This window comes from Ahaetulla prasina, chromosome 3, assembly GCF_028640845.1.
Source record: "Ahaetulla prasina isolate Xishuangbanna chromosome 3, ASM2864084v1, whole genome shotgun sequence".
In the NCBI taxonomy this organism is placed as follows: domain Eukaryota; kingdom Metazoa; phylum Chordata; class Lepidosauria; order Squamata; family Colubridae; genus Ahaetulla; species Ahaetulla prasina.
Window position 1 is genome coordinate 230936169 of NC_080541.1, and position 13959 is coordinate 230950127.

Here is a 13959-nt window from a genome sequence, read left to right on the forward strand (position 1 = left end):
GTTAAGAAAGGTCTTGAGCATTTTCCGGACAGCCGGATTAAAAGTCAAGACAAATAAATGTCAGATAGGGGTCGAATCGGTCGATTTCTTGGGCTACCGGATAGACAAGAAAGGAATTCACCCTACTGAGAGCAAGTTAAGGCAATTAGGAAGGCTCCAGCGCCCAAAAACAAAGCAGAGCTGCAGGCATTCCTGGATTGGTTAATTTTACGCGGTCTTTTGAAGAACAAAGCAACTGCTATGGAACCGCTGCATAGGCTCTTAGGAAAAATACTGTTTGGTCTTGGGGAAAGTCAGAAAATAGGGCTTTTGAAGCAGTAAAGAACCTGCTCTCAAGTGATAGCCTGCTCATCCAATATCACGACTCACTACCCCTAGTGCTGGTTTGCAATGCGTCCCCTTATGGGGTGGGGCTGTACTCAGCCATAGACTTCAAACGGCACAGAAGCCCCTATAGCGTTCTACTCTAGAACGATGTCCTCCCCAGAGAGGAACTACAGCCAATTAGACAAAGAAGCATTAGCCATTGTATCAGGGGTCAAAAATTCCATGAGTATGTCTTTGGGCGGAATTTTGAAATCGTGACTGACCACAGACCGTTACTGGGATTACTGGCTGGCGATCGCCAACGCCTGTGGCACTTTCGCCACGCTTGACTCGATGGACTATATTTTTAGCCGCTTACTCATACAAGCTGCAGCATCGACCGGGAAAGAAGTGGGGCATGCAGACGATTGAGCCGATGCCCACTGCCAGGGGCGATCAAGACCCCACTCCGGGACACCCATCCTCCTTATTGACTCGTTGACTCTGGCCCAGTCACATCAAAGGAAGTGGCTCGGCATCATACCGACATTGTGTTAAGGACTGTACTCGGTTGGGTACAGAGAGGGTGGCTGCGCCGGGCGAACGGTTCAAAGAATTTGTTAAGAAACGTGATGAGCTCTCGGCTCAAGGGGGTGCCTGTTATGGGGTGATCGTAATAATTCCTGTTAAGTTAAGGGGCAAGGTATTGGACCTCCTCCACGAGGGTCACCCAGGCATCGTAAGGATGAAGGGGTTAGCTAGAAGCTATGTATGGTGGCCACCATGGACGCAGAGATTGCTGAGAGGGTAGGGAAATGCCAAGCTTGCCAAGAGTCCAGACCGCTACCCCAACAGCCCCAGTCAGAGAATGGGAAAAGCCCCAAGGGCCTTGGTCAAGAATCCACATTGACTTTGCTGGCCCCTTTCACGGCCAAACGTTCCTAGTGGTGGTGGACGCATTTTCCAAATGGTTAGAGATCATACTTATGAAGTCCACCACAGCCGAAGCAGTAATCGCAACCCTGCGCCACCTATTCGCAACTCACGGGTTGCCGGACACTCTGGTGTCCGACAATGGGCCCCAATTCACGGCAGCCCAGTTTGAAGAGTACCTGGCAGAGGAAGGCATCCGACATGCCCTCTCTGCACCTTTCCACCCTGCGTCGAATGGCCTTGCAGAGCGTTCCGTCCGGAGCGCTAAGGAGGCATTGTCCAGGCTCAAGCCAGGTGACTGGCAAACAAAAATAGACTTTTTCCTAGCCGTCCAGCACAGAACCCCAAGCACAGCCACTGGAAAAGCCCAGCCGAATTGCTAATGGGACGAAAACTCCGGTGCCCACTTGACCGCTTGAACCCCATTACACACCCGAGGGTTACAAGGGGAGCTAGAAAAACAAGGAAATGAGCATAGGCGACGGTGTGGGCCCGAAACTATGGGGACGGCCCGAGTTGGGTCGCCGGACAAGTAACAAAAGTAACAGGGCCAAAATCGTGCGTGGTAGAGCTACCAGACAACCGAATGTGGCGCCACATAGATCAGTTAAGGAAACGAATAACTGACCAAACCAAACCAACAGAGACAGGTAATGACCAATACCACTTTGAATCCACAGCTGACAATGACCCGGGGGAGGCGCAAGACTTAGCTGAGGTCCCAGAGTTCCAGCGACGCCATCAGGTCCCCGAGGGAAACAGCAAGGAAAATTCCAAAATTAATCCAAGGCCGGATGGCCAAGAAAAAGAGTCGGCCAATAATCCAGAACCCGATGGCCTAGAGAAAGAGCTGGGAGGAGAAAACAGCCCCTCCGACCAGCTCAAAACACCACCCAGAACTGAACCGCGCAGGTCAGAAAGAACTAGGAGACGCCCAGGTTATTTGCGTGACTACGTCGAAAAATAACATGTGAATAAATATGTAAATAAGACCAAGTGTTTTCTGGGAGGGGAGGAGTGTTATGTATTAACAGTTGTGCCTTTAAATATTTGAGCGGGAAATCAGCACGTTGCTGATTGGACGAAGCCTCCAGCAGAACTGTATAAAAGGAGAGGTTTTTGCCCCAGCCTGTTGCTGGGTTCACCCTATATTAAAGAGCTGTTGTCACTACCCTGGTCTCCAGCCTCGTTACTTCCCGAACTTAACAGGAGGGAACTTCTGCCTTCTAATGAACCTGTGGAAGAAGTTAGGCTAGGAGAGGGTCTTTCCCCCTCCACAGAATAATTGAGTACCAGAGTTGGAAGGGACCTCGGAGGTCTTCTAGTCCAACCCCCTGCTCAGGCAAGAACCTTATAGCATTTTAGACAACTGGCTGTCCAGTCTCTTCTTGAAAACCTCCAGTGATGGAGACCCACAACTTCTGGAGGCAACTTCCATTCCACTGATTAATTGTTCTTGTTGTCAGGAAATTTCTCCTCAATTCCAGGTTGCTTCTCTCCTTGATTAATTTCCATCTGTTGCTTCTTGTGCTGCCTTCGGGTGCTTTGGAAATTAAGTTGAGCCCCTCTTCTTTGTGGCAACCCCTGAAATATTGTCACTTTGCTATCATGTGATGTCCTCTTGCTCCTGCTCCCTCCTTCCCCATTCCTTCCTTCCTTCACCTGACGAGGTGGATCAATAGCTAAGACACTGAGCTTGTTGATCAGAAAGGTCGGCAGTTCTGCCGCTCGAATCCCTAGTATAGGTCTCATGAATGAGCAGGGGGTTGGACTAGATGACCTCCAAGGTCCCTTCCAACTCTGTTACTCCGTAACTCTCTGGGTTCCTCCTTTTCCCTCCTCTTCCTTCCCCTCCAATTAACCAGTGGAATGGCTTGCCCCCAGAGATTATGGGTGCTGGAGGCTTTCAAGAAGAGACTGGACAGCCATTTGTCCAAAGCGGTATAGGGCAAGCGTGAAATCCAGCAGGTTAGCAGAAATTTTGAGTAGTTCAGAGAACCAGGAAATATCACCTCTGGCTGGTCCCAGAGTGGGTTGGGAATGGAGATTTTGAAATATCCTTCCCCTGCCACGCCTACCAAGCCACCACATCAAGCCACATCACACCCACCAAGCCATGCCCAGAGAACCAGTAGTAAAAAAAATTGAATTTCACCCCTGGTATAGGGTCTCTTCTTTAAACAGGGGGCTGGACTAGAAGTCTTTTGGGGTCCCTTCCATTACGCTGTTATTCCTTTTCCCTCCCCTCCTCCTCCTCCTCCCTTATCCCCCCTTTTCCTCTTCACCCCCTGCTCCTGCAGGGCTGCTAGACAGTGGTCCCTCTGGCTCCTTCTTGCTAGTTTTTTTTTTTTTTACATTTATATCCCACCCTTCTCCGAAGACTCAGGGCGGCTTACACAGTGTTAAGCAATAGTCTTCATCCATTTGTATATTAGATACAAAGTCAACTTATTGCCCCCCCCCAACAATCTGGGTCCTCATTTTACCTACCTTATAAAGGATGGAAGGCTGAGTCAACCTTGGGCCTGGTAGGATTCGAGCCTGCAGTAATTGCAGGCTGCTGTGTTTTAATAACAGGCTATCTTACAGCCTGAGCCACCACGGCCCTAGTAGCCCATCAAATGCCCATCAAATGACCAAACTTGAAACAAACACACCCAGGTTCACATCATTTGGTAAAGTTTCAGCATCTTTAATGTTTTCTTTCATTATGTACAAGCAGAGCCCTATAGTGAACAGTTTGGGGTTGAATTGGTTGGTTGTTTGGTTGGTTGGTTCGGTCATTCATTCATTCATTCATTCATTCATTCATCAGCCTTCTATCCCAGTTCTCCTGCAGGACAGCATGCATAAAGAACACACACACCTGCCCCATCTTTTCCCCAGCCCTCTGCCCTATAAGGCACACTGGACTGGTAAAGAGTGACCAGTGAGTGTCCAGGAGGGGATCTCCGGCTTCCAGCCCAGCCCCACCCTTCAGCCATTGCCTGCATGACTTCCTCTTCCTCTTTCCACCTTCCAGCAGATTGAGGGCTGCCTGAATCAGGATGGGGCCATTTTGTGCCTGGGCTGGCCCAAGGCTACCGCCCCAGCTCTCTCCTCTGAAGGTGGAAGCTGTGGCCCCATTGCAGCTAAGCCAGGAGTCAGGTCCCCAAGGGCCAAGGGCCCCCTGTCTTTGGAGAACCATCTATCCCTCTTTCTCTTGAGATCCCACTGCCTGGTAAGCAGGACCCTGCCTGGGTGGCAAGCAGAGCCTGAGTGAGAGGACGTCCCATCTGGCCAGGCTGACCAGGACTGCCAGTCCCTTCATCTAATGTGCAGGGAGGGGAAACAGGACCAGCCTATCTCAACACCCAAGGAAAGGGACGTAGCCTGGGGAGAGACACAGCCAAGGCATACGCCAACCAAGACCAGCCCATGGAGTGCGAGGGAGTGTCCTTTGGGGGCAACTGCACCGACAAACAACTCAGAGTGTATGGAGGGGCATGTGGGGGGGAGGGGGATGCAGGCAAGATATATTCAACCACTGGGGGCATTGCTCTGTTCCCATCTCAGTGGCAGAGTCAGGGCTCCAGGAAAGCAGCTGAGTCGGGAATCCAATCTGGTGATTTTGCTGTCTCTGTTCCAGCCAACAGTTTGGCGCTCCCTGGAAACAGAAGGATGGTGGGTCAGGCTAAGGGGGCAATGGAGACAAGCCCAGATATTGGCAATAAGTCATCAAGAAACACCGGAATGTTGCATCCTAGTTTAGAAAGTTAGCACCCACCCCTCTCCTAGAAGAATGAAATATTTTAGGAAATATTAAAAAGGCAGAATATTATATTTCCTTGGATAATAAAAGAAGAAATGTTTTAAAGACAGAAAGCAGCTCCCTGGCCCCAGCAAGTATTTGGTGCCCATTGAGAAAGACTGGGCCAGCCTATCTACAAGACAAAAGACCTCCACCTCCAGGGTGATGGGATTAAGACATGATCCTCCAGGACATAATAGGATTAACCCGCTAAGACACAGAGCTCACTGCACTGCGCAATCGCCTAAGGACAATGCATCACCCTCAAACTCCAACCAAACTTCTCAGAAAACCTACCTGGCCTCATGGGAATCTGACAACACCCAACAGAATACATGTTCTTGAACAGGAATAGGAAGCTCAAGTACAAAGCCCAAGAGAAGGTATAAATTCCGCTCTCTGTCAACTCTATGTGGTCAGCTGTCCAGAACAACCCATCTGCTTCGGCTTCATCATTAAACCATCTTTCCAATCAGCCTCCAGCCTTCATTTTGTCTCCAGCGCCTTTCTCCCAGCTTGGAACTGAACCAGGTGGATATTTCTTCCAACACTAGGTTTAAAATAGCAGGGGAGATACCCATTGGGCGAAAACTCTAAACCGGAGACGTCCAACCTTGGCAACTTTAAGAATTGTGGATTTCAACTCCCAGAGTTCCGCAGCCAGAAAAAAATGTCAAAATCCCAGAACTTGAAAGTATGTCAGACCATCCACATCATCACCAACCGAGAGGTGTCCTCATAAGGGAGGGCCATGTAGCTCCAGAGAAGATCTAGAGGACCATCACTAGTGTCCTCTGCTAGGCCCATGAGAAGTGCCTTCAACTGTCTACCTTCTGGATCCTCCTAATATTTGCTTTTGGCTGGCGAGAGGTTAGTACTCACCTTTGGTGAACCTGCAGGTTCCAAGACACTCGTCTTCAGATTCAAAGTTGTTCTTGTTGCCACCACAGCCGCCATAGATGAACCGCTCACATTTGTGAGCGGAAGCATTGTAGAAGAAGCGTTGGAACATCGCCTTGCAGATGCCACAGACGGGGGGCAGCTGGCAAACATCTGCAGCAGCCAGAGAGACACAAGGTGAGACAGGAGACAGAGGGAAATCATCTCTAGAAGCCCTCTAAGGAGGGGAAATAGTCCTAGAAAGTTCCCTGATATTTAGAAGCTCATTTCTGATATATGGAATCTGCAGTGAGTTATAAAAAATAATAAAAAGAACATCAAATACATGAGAGAGCATTTCACAGAGGCTGCGGTCAGTGGCGCCATCTGGAGGCCAATCCCTCCACCCATGCTCATTGAATTGAATTGAATTGAATACTTTATTTGACCAAGTGCGATTAGACATACAAGGAATATGTCTCCGGTGAAGAAGCTCTCAGTGTACATACAAAGCAACAGAGCAAAACATTTAATCAAAGAGAGAAGCAATCTGGAATTAAGGAGAAACTTCCTAACAGTGAGGACAATTAACCAGTGGAACAGAAATTGGCTCCAGAAATTGCAGGTGCTCCATCACTGGAGGCTTTTAAGAAGAAACTGGACAGCCACCTGTCTGAAATGGTGCAGGGTTTTCTGCTTGAGCAAGGTCCTTCCAGCTCTACTCTGATTCTGAAACAATCTTACAGCTTGCTAAAGAGGAGTAATCATCATCATCATCATCATCATCATCATCAGGGGTAAGGAAGAATGCACGTAATCAGCTTTTCAGAAAGGTTGGGGGAGGTGAGATGCTTTGCAGGAGGAAGTTAGCTGCCCCCAGCCCATAGTAGGATGGGATGTGCCAATATGTGAGGCTATGAAAGTGATGCATCCCTTGTACAAAGGCAGTCCTATCTTTGGGTGACATGGCAACCTCATGTCCTAAAGATGGCAGATGGCAGGTCTCCCACGAACCATGCAACATACATTGAGTTACTGTACTTTTTGGAGTATAAGATGCACTTTTTCTCCCCCTAAAAGTGGGTGAAAATTGCGGTGTGTCATACACTGAATGTTGCTGAAGCCCCGTCCACCCGCCAGCCCCCACCCTTCGGCTGTTTTCGGCCTCCACGTGTCACATTTCTGGCCAGTTCCAGGAAGCGGGGATCGGCCGAATGTACCAAACCACCGATGGCAAACAGGTGGCGGCGAACAGGCTGCAGTGAACGGGCCATGCCAAATGGGCCACGGTGAATGGGCCACGCCAGCAGCCACAGCCACAGCAAATGGGCATAAGCAAACGGGCCACAGTGACGGCAAACAGGTGGCAAATGGGCGGTGGCGAAAGAGCAAAGGCAGATTTTTTTTCTTGTTTTCTTCCCCCCAAAAGGTAGGTGTGTCTTATACTCCAGTGTGTCTTATAGTCTGAAAAATACGGTACTTCCAAGTAGTTTCCTTTATGGTGCCTCACCTACAGACAGAATCTTACCAGACTAAAGGTTACGATTTGCACATTACAAATAATACTCTGGAGAATCTCTAGGGAGGAGCCGTCTTGACTCCCTTCCTCCCAACCAAACTATCTGGTGTCTTTCTGCTCTCTGGAATGCAGCTTCTCCCTCCTGGAATCCAGACTACATTCCACCACACATCTGCCATCTGTTTGCTTGGCAGAGTTCCTAGCACTTGGTCAGAGACTCGGGGGGGGGCACCTTTCAGGGGTCCATCACACAGTTGGGGAAATCAGTGTCTGGGATCCCAGAGCTCATTTCCACTTCAGATTTGGCAGTTGTTGGACAGTTGTTGGACAAGAGACAAGCACTAATGTCCACGAAGCCACAAGCAGGGAATGTAAGCTGCAGTGCCTTTCTACCCCACAACCTCCAAAGTGCTCTGCTGGCCCCAGACCTATGCCATTCCAGACAAATGGTTGTCCAACCTCTTCTGGAAGACTCTCAGTGTTGGAGTACCCACAACTTCTAGAGGCAATTTCTGTTTCACTGGTTAATTGTCCTCCCTTTTTGGAAGTCTCTCTTTAATTCCAGGTTGTTTCTCTTCTTGGTTAGTTTCCATCCGTTGCTTCTTGTCCTGCCTTCTGGTGCTTTGGAGAATAGGTGGAGGTGCCTCTTCTTTGTGGCAGCCTCTCAAATACTGGAAGGCTGCTATCCTGTCACCTCTGGTCCTTCTTTTCTCTAGACTCTCAGAAGGCAGAGAGGGAAAGAGGAAGGAGCGAAGGAAGGAGCAAGTGAGGGATAAACAAATCTGCAGAGCTGCCAAGCAAAGCAAGAAGCCAAGCAGGCTGGGCAGCTCCCTGGGGCGTGGTGAGGGGGGAGGCAGGAACGAATGAAACCTCCCGAACTCTGCCGTCATCCCCTCCCCTGAGGAATGCCACACTGGCCACGTGCCTCTGCTTAGTCAACAGCCCCACCCTGGCAATGACACACAGGGAGATTCCCTCCCAGCACTAAGCCCAGAAACTGGAAGAAATGTCAGGCATGCAAGAGAGAAGTGTGGTGGGGCAGGTATCAGCATTCTCACCCCCACCCCCAAAGAGCCAAATCCTCCCTCCCTACACACACACACACACACACACACACACACACCCTTCAACCTAAGGCTGGCGAGGAAGTTGCCATGATCTGGAGGCGGGTGGATTTCAAGTCCTGGAAAGGGCTGGGTTTCTGCAGGGGAGCTGGCACTGGGCACAGTTGCACCTGGCAGGATTGCCACCACTTGGGGGTTTTCCAAAAAGCAACTTGACTTTCTTGAGGTTTTGTGTTTCCTTGGAAAACTTTTTGCTTTTTATCCAAGAATCCGGAGGCTTTTAAAGAGAGACCAGACAGCCATTTGTCCAGAATAGGCTTCGGGTTTCCTGTCTGAGCAGTAGGTTGGATAAAACAGCCATCCCCAACCTTTGTGGCTTGATAGATTGACTGGACAGGGGGGTGGGGAGAGAGGGAAACTGAGCCATGTGAGCGATGGGCCGGAGCACGTGGGCACACACACAGCCCTTACACAAGTGCCAGGCCGCCACACACGTGTGCAAGTGCCCACCAGCCTGCCACTCGTGCAAGCTGAGCTCTGTGTGTGCGCGCACACTCCAGCCAGCCACTCGCAGAGCCCAATTTCAAATAGGCCAACGCCCAGTAGTGGGCCACATCCGGGGTGGGGGTGGCCTGGACTAGAAGACCTCCAAGCTCCCTTCTTACTCTGTTATTCTGTCAAGAAGCTTCTTTGGTTCTCACTTCAGAATTCACCGAAGAAGATGGGAAGCTAAACATTTTCAAGGGAGAAAAACCCAGAATGTCCCGTTGCCTTTGGGACAAAGATCACCTTTGGGACAACCACGACCTGGAGGATGATGGAGAATCTCCCTAGACATCTACTCGGAGCCCTTGCAGGTAGGAACGGGCTAGCCCAGAGGGAACCTCCAACAAGTAGCAGAATCAGACAGGTATTGAGGGGAGAGAGGAAAAGGGATCTGGAAGATTGATCCTTGCAACGTCTAAGCTTTGAGGGTGGCCTCCTAGGAAGAATTGATGGGGAATCATCTATTGTAATGTCCTTCCTGTTAAAGACTACTTCAGCTTTAATAGCAATAATACAAGAGCAACAAATAGATTTAAACTAAATGTCAACCGCTTTAATCTAGATTGCAGAAAATATGACTTTTGTAACAGAATCATCAGTGCTTGGAATACTTTACCTGACTCTGTGGTTTCTTCCCATAATCCTAAAAGCTTTACCCTAAAACTTTCTACTATTGACCTCACCCCATTCCTAAGAGGACCATAAGGGGCGTGCATAAGCGCACAAACGTGCCTACCGTTCCTGTCCTATTGTTTTTCTTTTCTTCTGCCTATATATATATATGCTTATACCTCCTTATATTTACTCATATATATGTTTATATACTATATAATCTTTTTGTATGATACCTACATATATTGTTGTGACAAAATAAATAAATAAATAAATAAATAAATAAATAAATAAATAAATAAATAAATAAATAAATAAAATTATGATCTCTTTGGCTGCCTTGTTCTGCCTGGAGACAGGACAGAGTCGTCAAACACTTCAAATTAGGAGTTGCCCGAGTCTGCTAAGAATTAGAGAAAGGAACCTGCAGGTCAACTGGAAAGCAGTTACAAAAAACTTACAAAACTTACGAAAACTTATGATGCCAATGGAGATCAAAATTTCTGTTGCTAAAATGTTAAGTGCCCCATTTTATGGCCTTTCTAGACACGGTTGTTAAGTGAATAGCTGCAGCCGTGAAGTTAGTAACACGGTTGTTAAGTGAACTTGGCTTCCCCATTGACTTTGCTTGTTAGAGGGTCACAAAAGGGGATCACGTGACCCTGCGTGACACTGAGACCGTCATAAATTTGAGCCAAGTGCCAAGAGTCCAGCTTTGATCCCGTGACCGCAGGGATACTTCAACGGTCACGAAAACTGGTCCTAGGTCACTTTTTTCAATGCTGTTATAACAGTCACTAAACGAATTTTGTGAGAGCTGCTCTTGTTCCATTCATTTCTGCTTTGGCTTGGAGTGGGCCAGGCCCAGCCCACAAGGAGTGGAGCCTGGGCCAAAGGCAGCCGTGAGGCTCCACAAAGGAGATTCGGCACCTAGCTAGGAGTCCCTCCGCTTCCCACAGGCCCAGGCTCACCCATAATGGCTTCCTCGCAGATGTAGCCACAGTCTCCCGGGCAGCATTTCTGGGTGCCTGTGCAGTGGTCATCGCTGGCGCAGGTGGAGCAGGATGCGTTCTTCTGGCAGGCACTGCAGTCCTGGGTGTCAAAGACGTCTCCCAAGGGGGCCACGTTGTAGCAGTAGCCCTCCTTAGCTGCAAAGAACAAATGAAGAGTGAAGCCCAGGGAGAGAACAATGGGGGGAGGGGGCTCCATTTTGGGGAGAAGAGGTTCTGGGGGCTAATTCCACTTTGGAAGTATTTTGGCCAGAAATCCTTCACTTTCATCTAGCTTTCTCCAACTCCTATGGTCAAGGAGAAGACAGAGCCAGTCTGTCCAGAAGTCACTTGAGTAGAGATGGATGGAAGGACTGATGGATTGATGGATTGATAATTGATCGATCAGTTGAGGGCTGGATGGATAGGTGGGTGGATGGATGATTTACCATCATGTCTTCATCAGTTGGTAGCAGCTACACAGTTAGCTGAATACGGAGCCTGCCCTAAACTTTGATATAGATGGCTGAATATTTGGGTGAATGCTCCTGTGGGGCTCTAGAAAGGCTCTTGAGGGTCATGGGTTTCAACCCCCTCCCCCAAGTCTTACGCTAACTCATAGGGCTGTTGGGAAAGAATGAAGAAGGAAAAGGGGGCAAAGGAAACACCCACTCTTGAACCCCAGAAGAAAGTCAGGATTCACAGGTCACCCAGAGTTGCTGTATGAGAAAGATGGGCAGTTTCTAAATATATTATCAATTTCTGTGTCTGTCTCTCTCCCTCTCTCTCTCTCTCTCTTTCCAAGGACTGCATCCTTGAGTAGCATCTACCATTGCTGGAATGAACAATGTCCACAAAAATAGACTAATAATCTCTGCCCACCACAATCAAGCCTGGTCCCAGGAGAAGAGAAAGAATTGAGGTTTAGTCAAAAAATTGCATATACACAAAAGAGGCTCAGCTTTAAAGGCCTGTTGTGGCTGCCATCCTAAAGTTTTGACCCCCCTTTGAAAAAAGAGGCCCATCCAAAGGCCGATTCTTCCATTCCAGAAGACGTCTCGTATCCACCCCAGGAAAAAGGGGAGCCTCCAGCTCTCCACAAGGGGCTCAGTCACCACGTAGCCAGTTCCGGGCGCAGCAGGTAAGATCCAGGGGAGATTCTAAGCTGCAGGGCTTGGATCTCCTGCTGTTCTACAGGTGTCCTGAGCACCTGAGGGCCTGGAAGCCCAGCTACAAAGCAAGACATTTTGGGCTGCTGAAAGAGAGGCAGCTGGAAGCAGTGCACTGGGGGGTGGGGTGTCTGTGTGTGTGTGTGTATATACCCGTGTGTACACCCGTTTGGAGACAAGGCCCTCCCATTGGCTGCCTGCACTCACCTTGGTCCTCTTTGCCAGCCAAGGAGGCCCCCTGGGCGCCCAGGACAAGCAGAGCCAGGGCAAGGAGCAGCCTCTGGGCCTTCATGGTGCTGCTGGAGCTGCTGCTTCTGCCTCTGAGCCACAGAGCCCAGCCAGGCTGGATTTAAAAAGCCCGACAGGTGGGGCTGCCTGGATACCGACTCTGTCAGGAGCCTCTCCCAGCAGCTGTGTGGATTCCCCACTAAGCCCTGCCCAGACAGGTTCCCTGAACGTGGAGGAGGAGGAGGAGGAGGAGGAGGAGGCATTGGGAGGCTCCCATACATGGGCAGCCAGCTGGGCTGGAAGTGAGGGGCAGGCAAAGCAAGGGTGGTCCCAAGCCAAATGGACCTGTGCCTCAACCCTGCCGTTGCACTCTGCGTGGAATTGCAGCCAGATGATTTCTTGGCTGCCAGGAGAAATCCAGGCGGTGCAGGGGAGATAAAGAAAGGAAGGCAGCCCATCAGAGTCCTTCTCCTAGAGGGAGAACCTCCGTGGCCACCTTCAGCCCATCCTCAAGAATCCAGGGCTTTGCCAAGGCCAATGGCCGCATCCGGCATGGAAGATTGACCACATCCTCCGTGAAACCAGCTGGGAGTCAACAGGAAGGGATTACGCCCTGTCCAGAAGCCAATTCTTGATGACTTCCAAGAGCTTCTCCAACTGGTTGGCCCACACAAAGGCAACCATGAAGGAGATCAAATTATCTTTGTGCTTCCTGGTCCCGTCACTGCTTCCACCTCCTCCAGTCTGCAGGATTCATGAGTTGCAACCTCCAACCTGCTCACCTGGAATCCAATGTGCCCATTCCACCCGCTGCCACGCTTGCTGGCCTCAGGTGGGCACTGGGCCCCCTTGGGCCCCTCTCCATGAGCCACCTGAGGAACAGGCTCAGAAGCCCACGGTGCTCACTCTTCAAAGCTATCCGTCCAGGTTTGGGTCCTCAGGCACCCAGGTAGTCCTCAACTTACGACAACAATTGAGCACAAAATTTCTGTTGCTTAATGAGACAGTTGTTAAGAGAATTTTCCTCATTTTAAGACTATTCTTGCCAGAGTTGTTAAGTGAATCACTGCAATTGTTAAGTGAGTAATGTGGTTATTAAGTGAATCTGGCTTCCCTACTGACGTTCCTTGTCTGAAGGTCACAAAAGGGGATCACGTGACCCCAGGACGCTGAAACCGTCATAAATAGAATAGAATTTTTTATTGGCCAAGTGTGATTGGACACACAAGGAATTTGTCTTGGTGCATACGCTCTCAGTGTACATAAAAGAAAAGATACGTTTATCAAGGTACAACATTTACAACACAAATGATGGTCAATATATCAATATAAATCATAAGGATTGCCAGCAACAAGTTATAGTCATACAGTCATAAGTGGAAAGAGATTGGTGATGGGAACTATGAGAAGATTAATAGTAGTGCAGATTCAGTAAATAGTCTGACAGTGTTGAGGGAATTATTTGTTTAGCAGAGTGATGGCAGTTGCCGAGTGTCTGAATTTTGATCACTTGACCATGGGGATACTGTGACGGTCAAAAGTGTGTCATAAATCACTTTTGTCAGTGCCGTTGTAACTTCAAATGGTCACTAAATGAACTGCTGTAAGTCGAGGTCTACCTGTAGAACAAGGTGGAGACTATTACAGGCAGTACCTGGAAAGTGACTCAAGTGCCATCAGTTTAATGGCAATAGTCACTATATAATAAGTCAAACTGTGAACAGAACGAACGAATGAATGAATGAATGAATGAATGAATGAATGAATGAATGAATTTATTTCCTGGCTGTTCAGGCTGGAGGCCAACCACCTGGGCACCAGGCAGGTGAATACCCAGCTGTTAGGCTTTGCCCACACCTACCAGTTCAAAATCCATACATATGTATGTATGTATGTATGTATGTATGTATGTATGTATGTATGT

The 13959-nt window shown here is 49.0% G+C and overlaps 1 protein-coding gene across 2 annotated transcripts; it reads right to left on the minus strand.

Annotated features, from left to right (window-relative positions):
* Window positions 1-3901: 3901 nt before the first annotated feature.
* LOC131195290 (eppin-like) lies at window positions 3902-12211 on the minus strand. Of its 2 annotated transcripts, none has more exons than XM_058177084.1 (4): window positions 12015-12211; window positions 10621-10797; window positions 5912-6082; window positions 3902-4912 (listed from the first exon to the last, which is right to left on the minus strand). In XM_058177084.1, the coding sequence occupies exons 1-4, from the start codon at window positions 12097-12099 to the stop codon at window positions 4908-4910; spliced, it is 438 nt and encodes a 145-aa protein (XP_058033067.1). In that variant the 5' UTR covers window positions 12100-12211; the 3' UTR covers window positions 3902-4907. The 2 variants fall into 2 exon arrangements, with proteins under 2 accessions (XP_058033067.1, XP_058033066.1); XM_058177083.1 differs by having other exon boundaries at window positions 3903-4885; window positions 12015-12209.
* Window positions 12212-13959: the final 1748 nt, after the last annotated feature.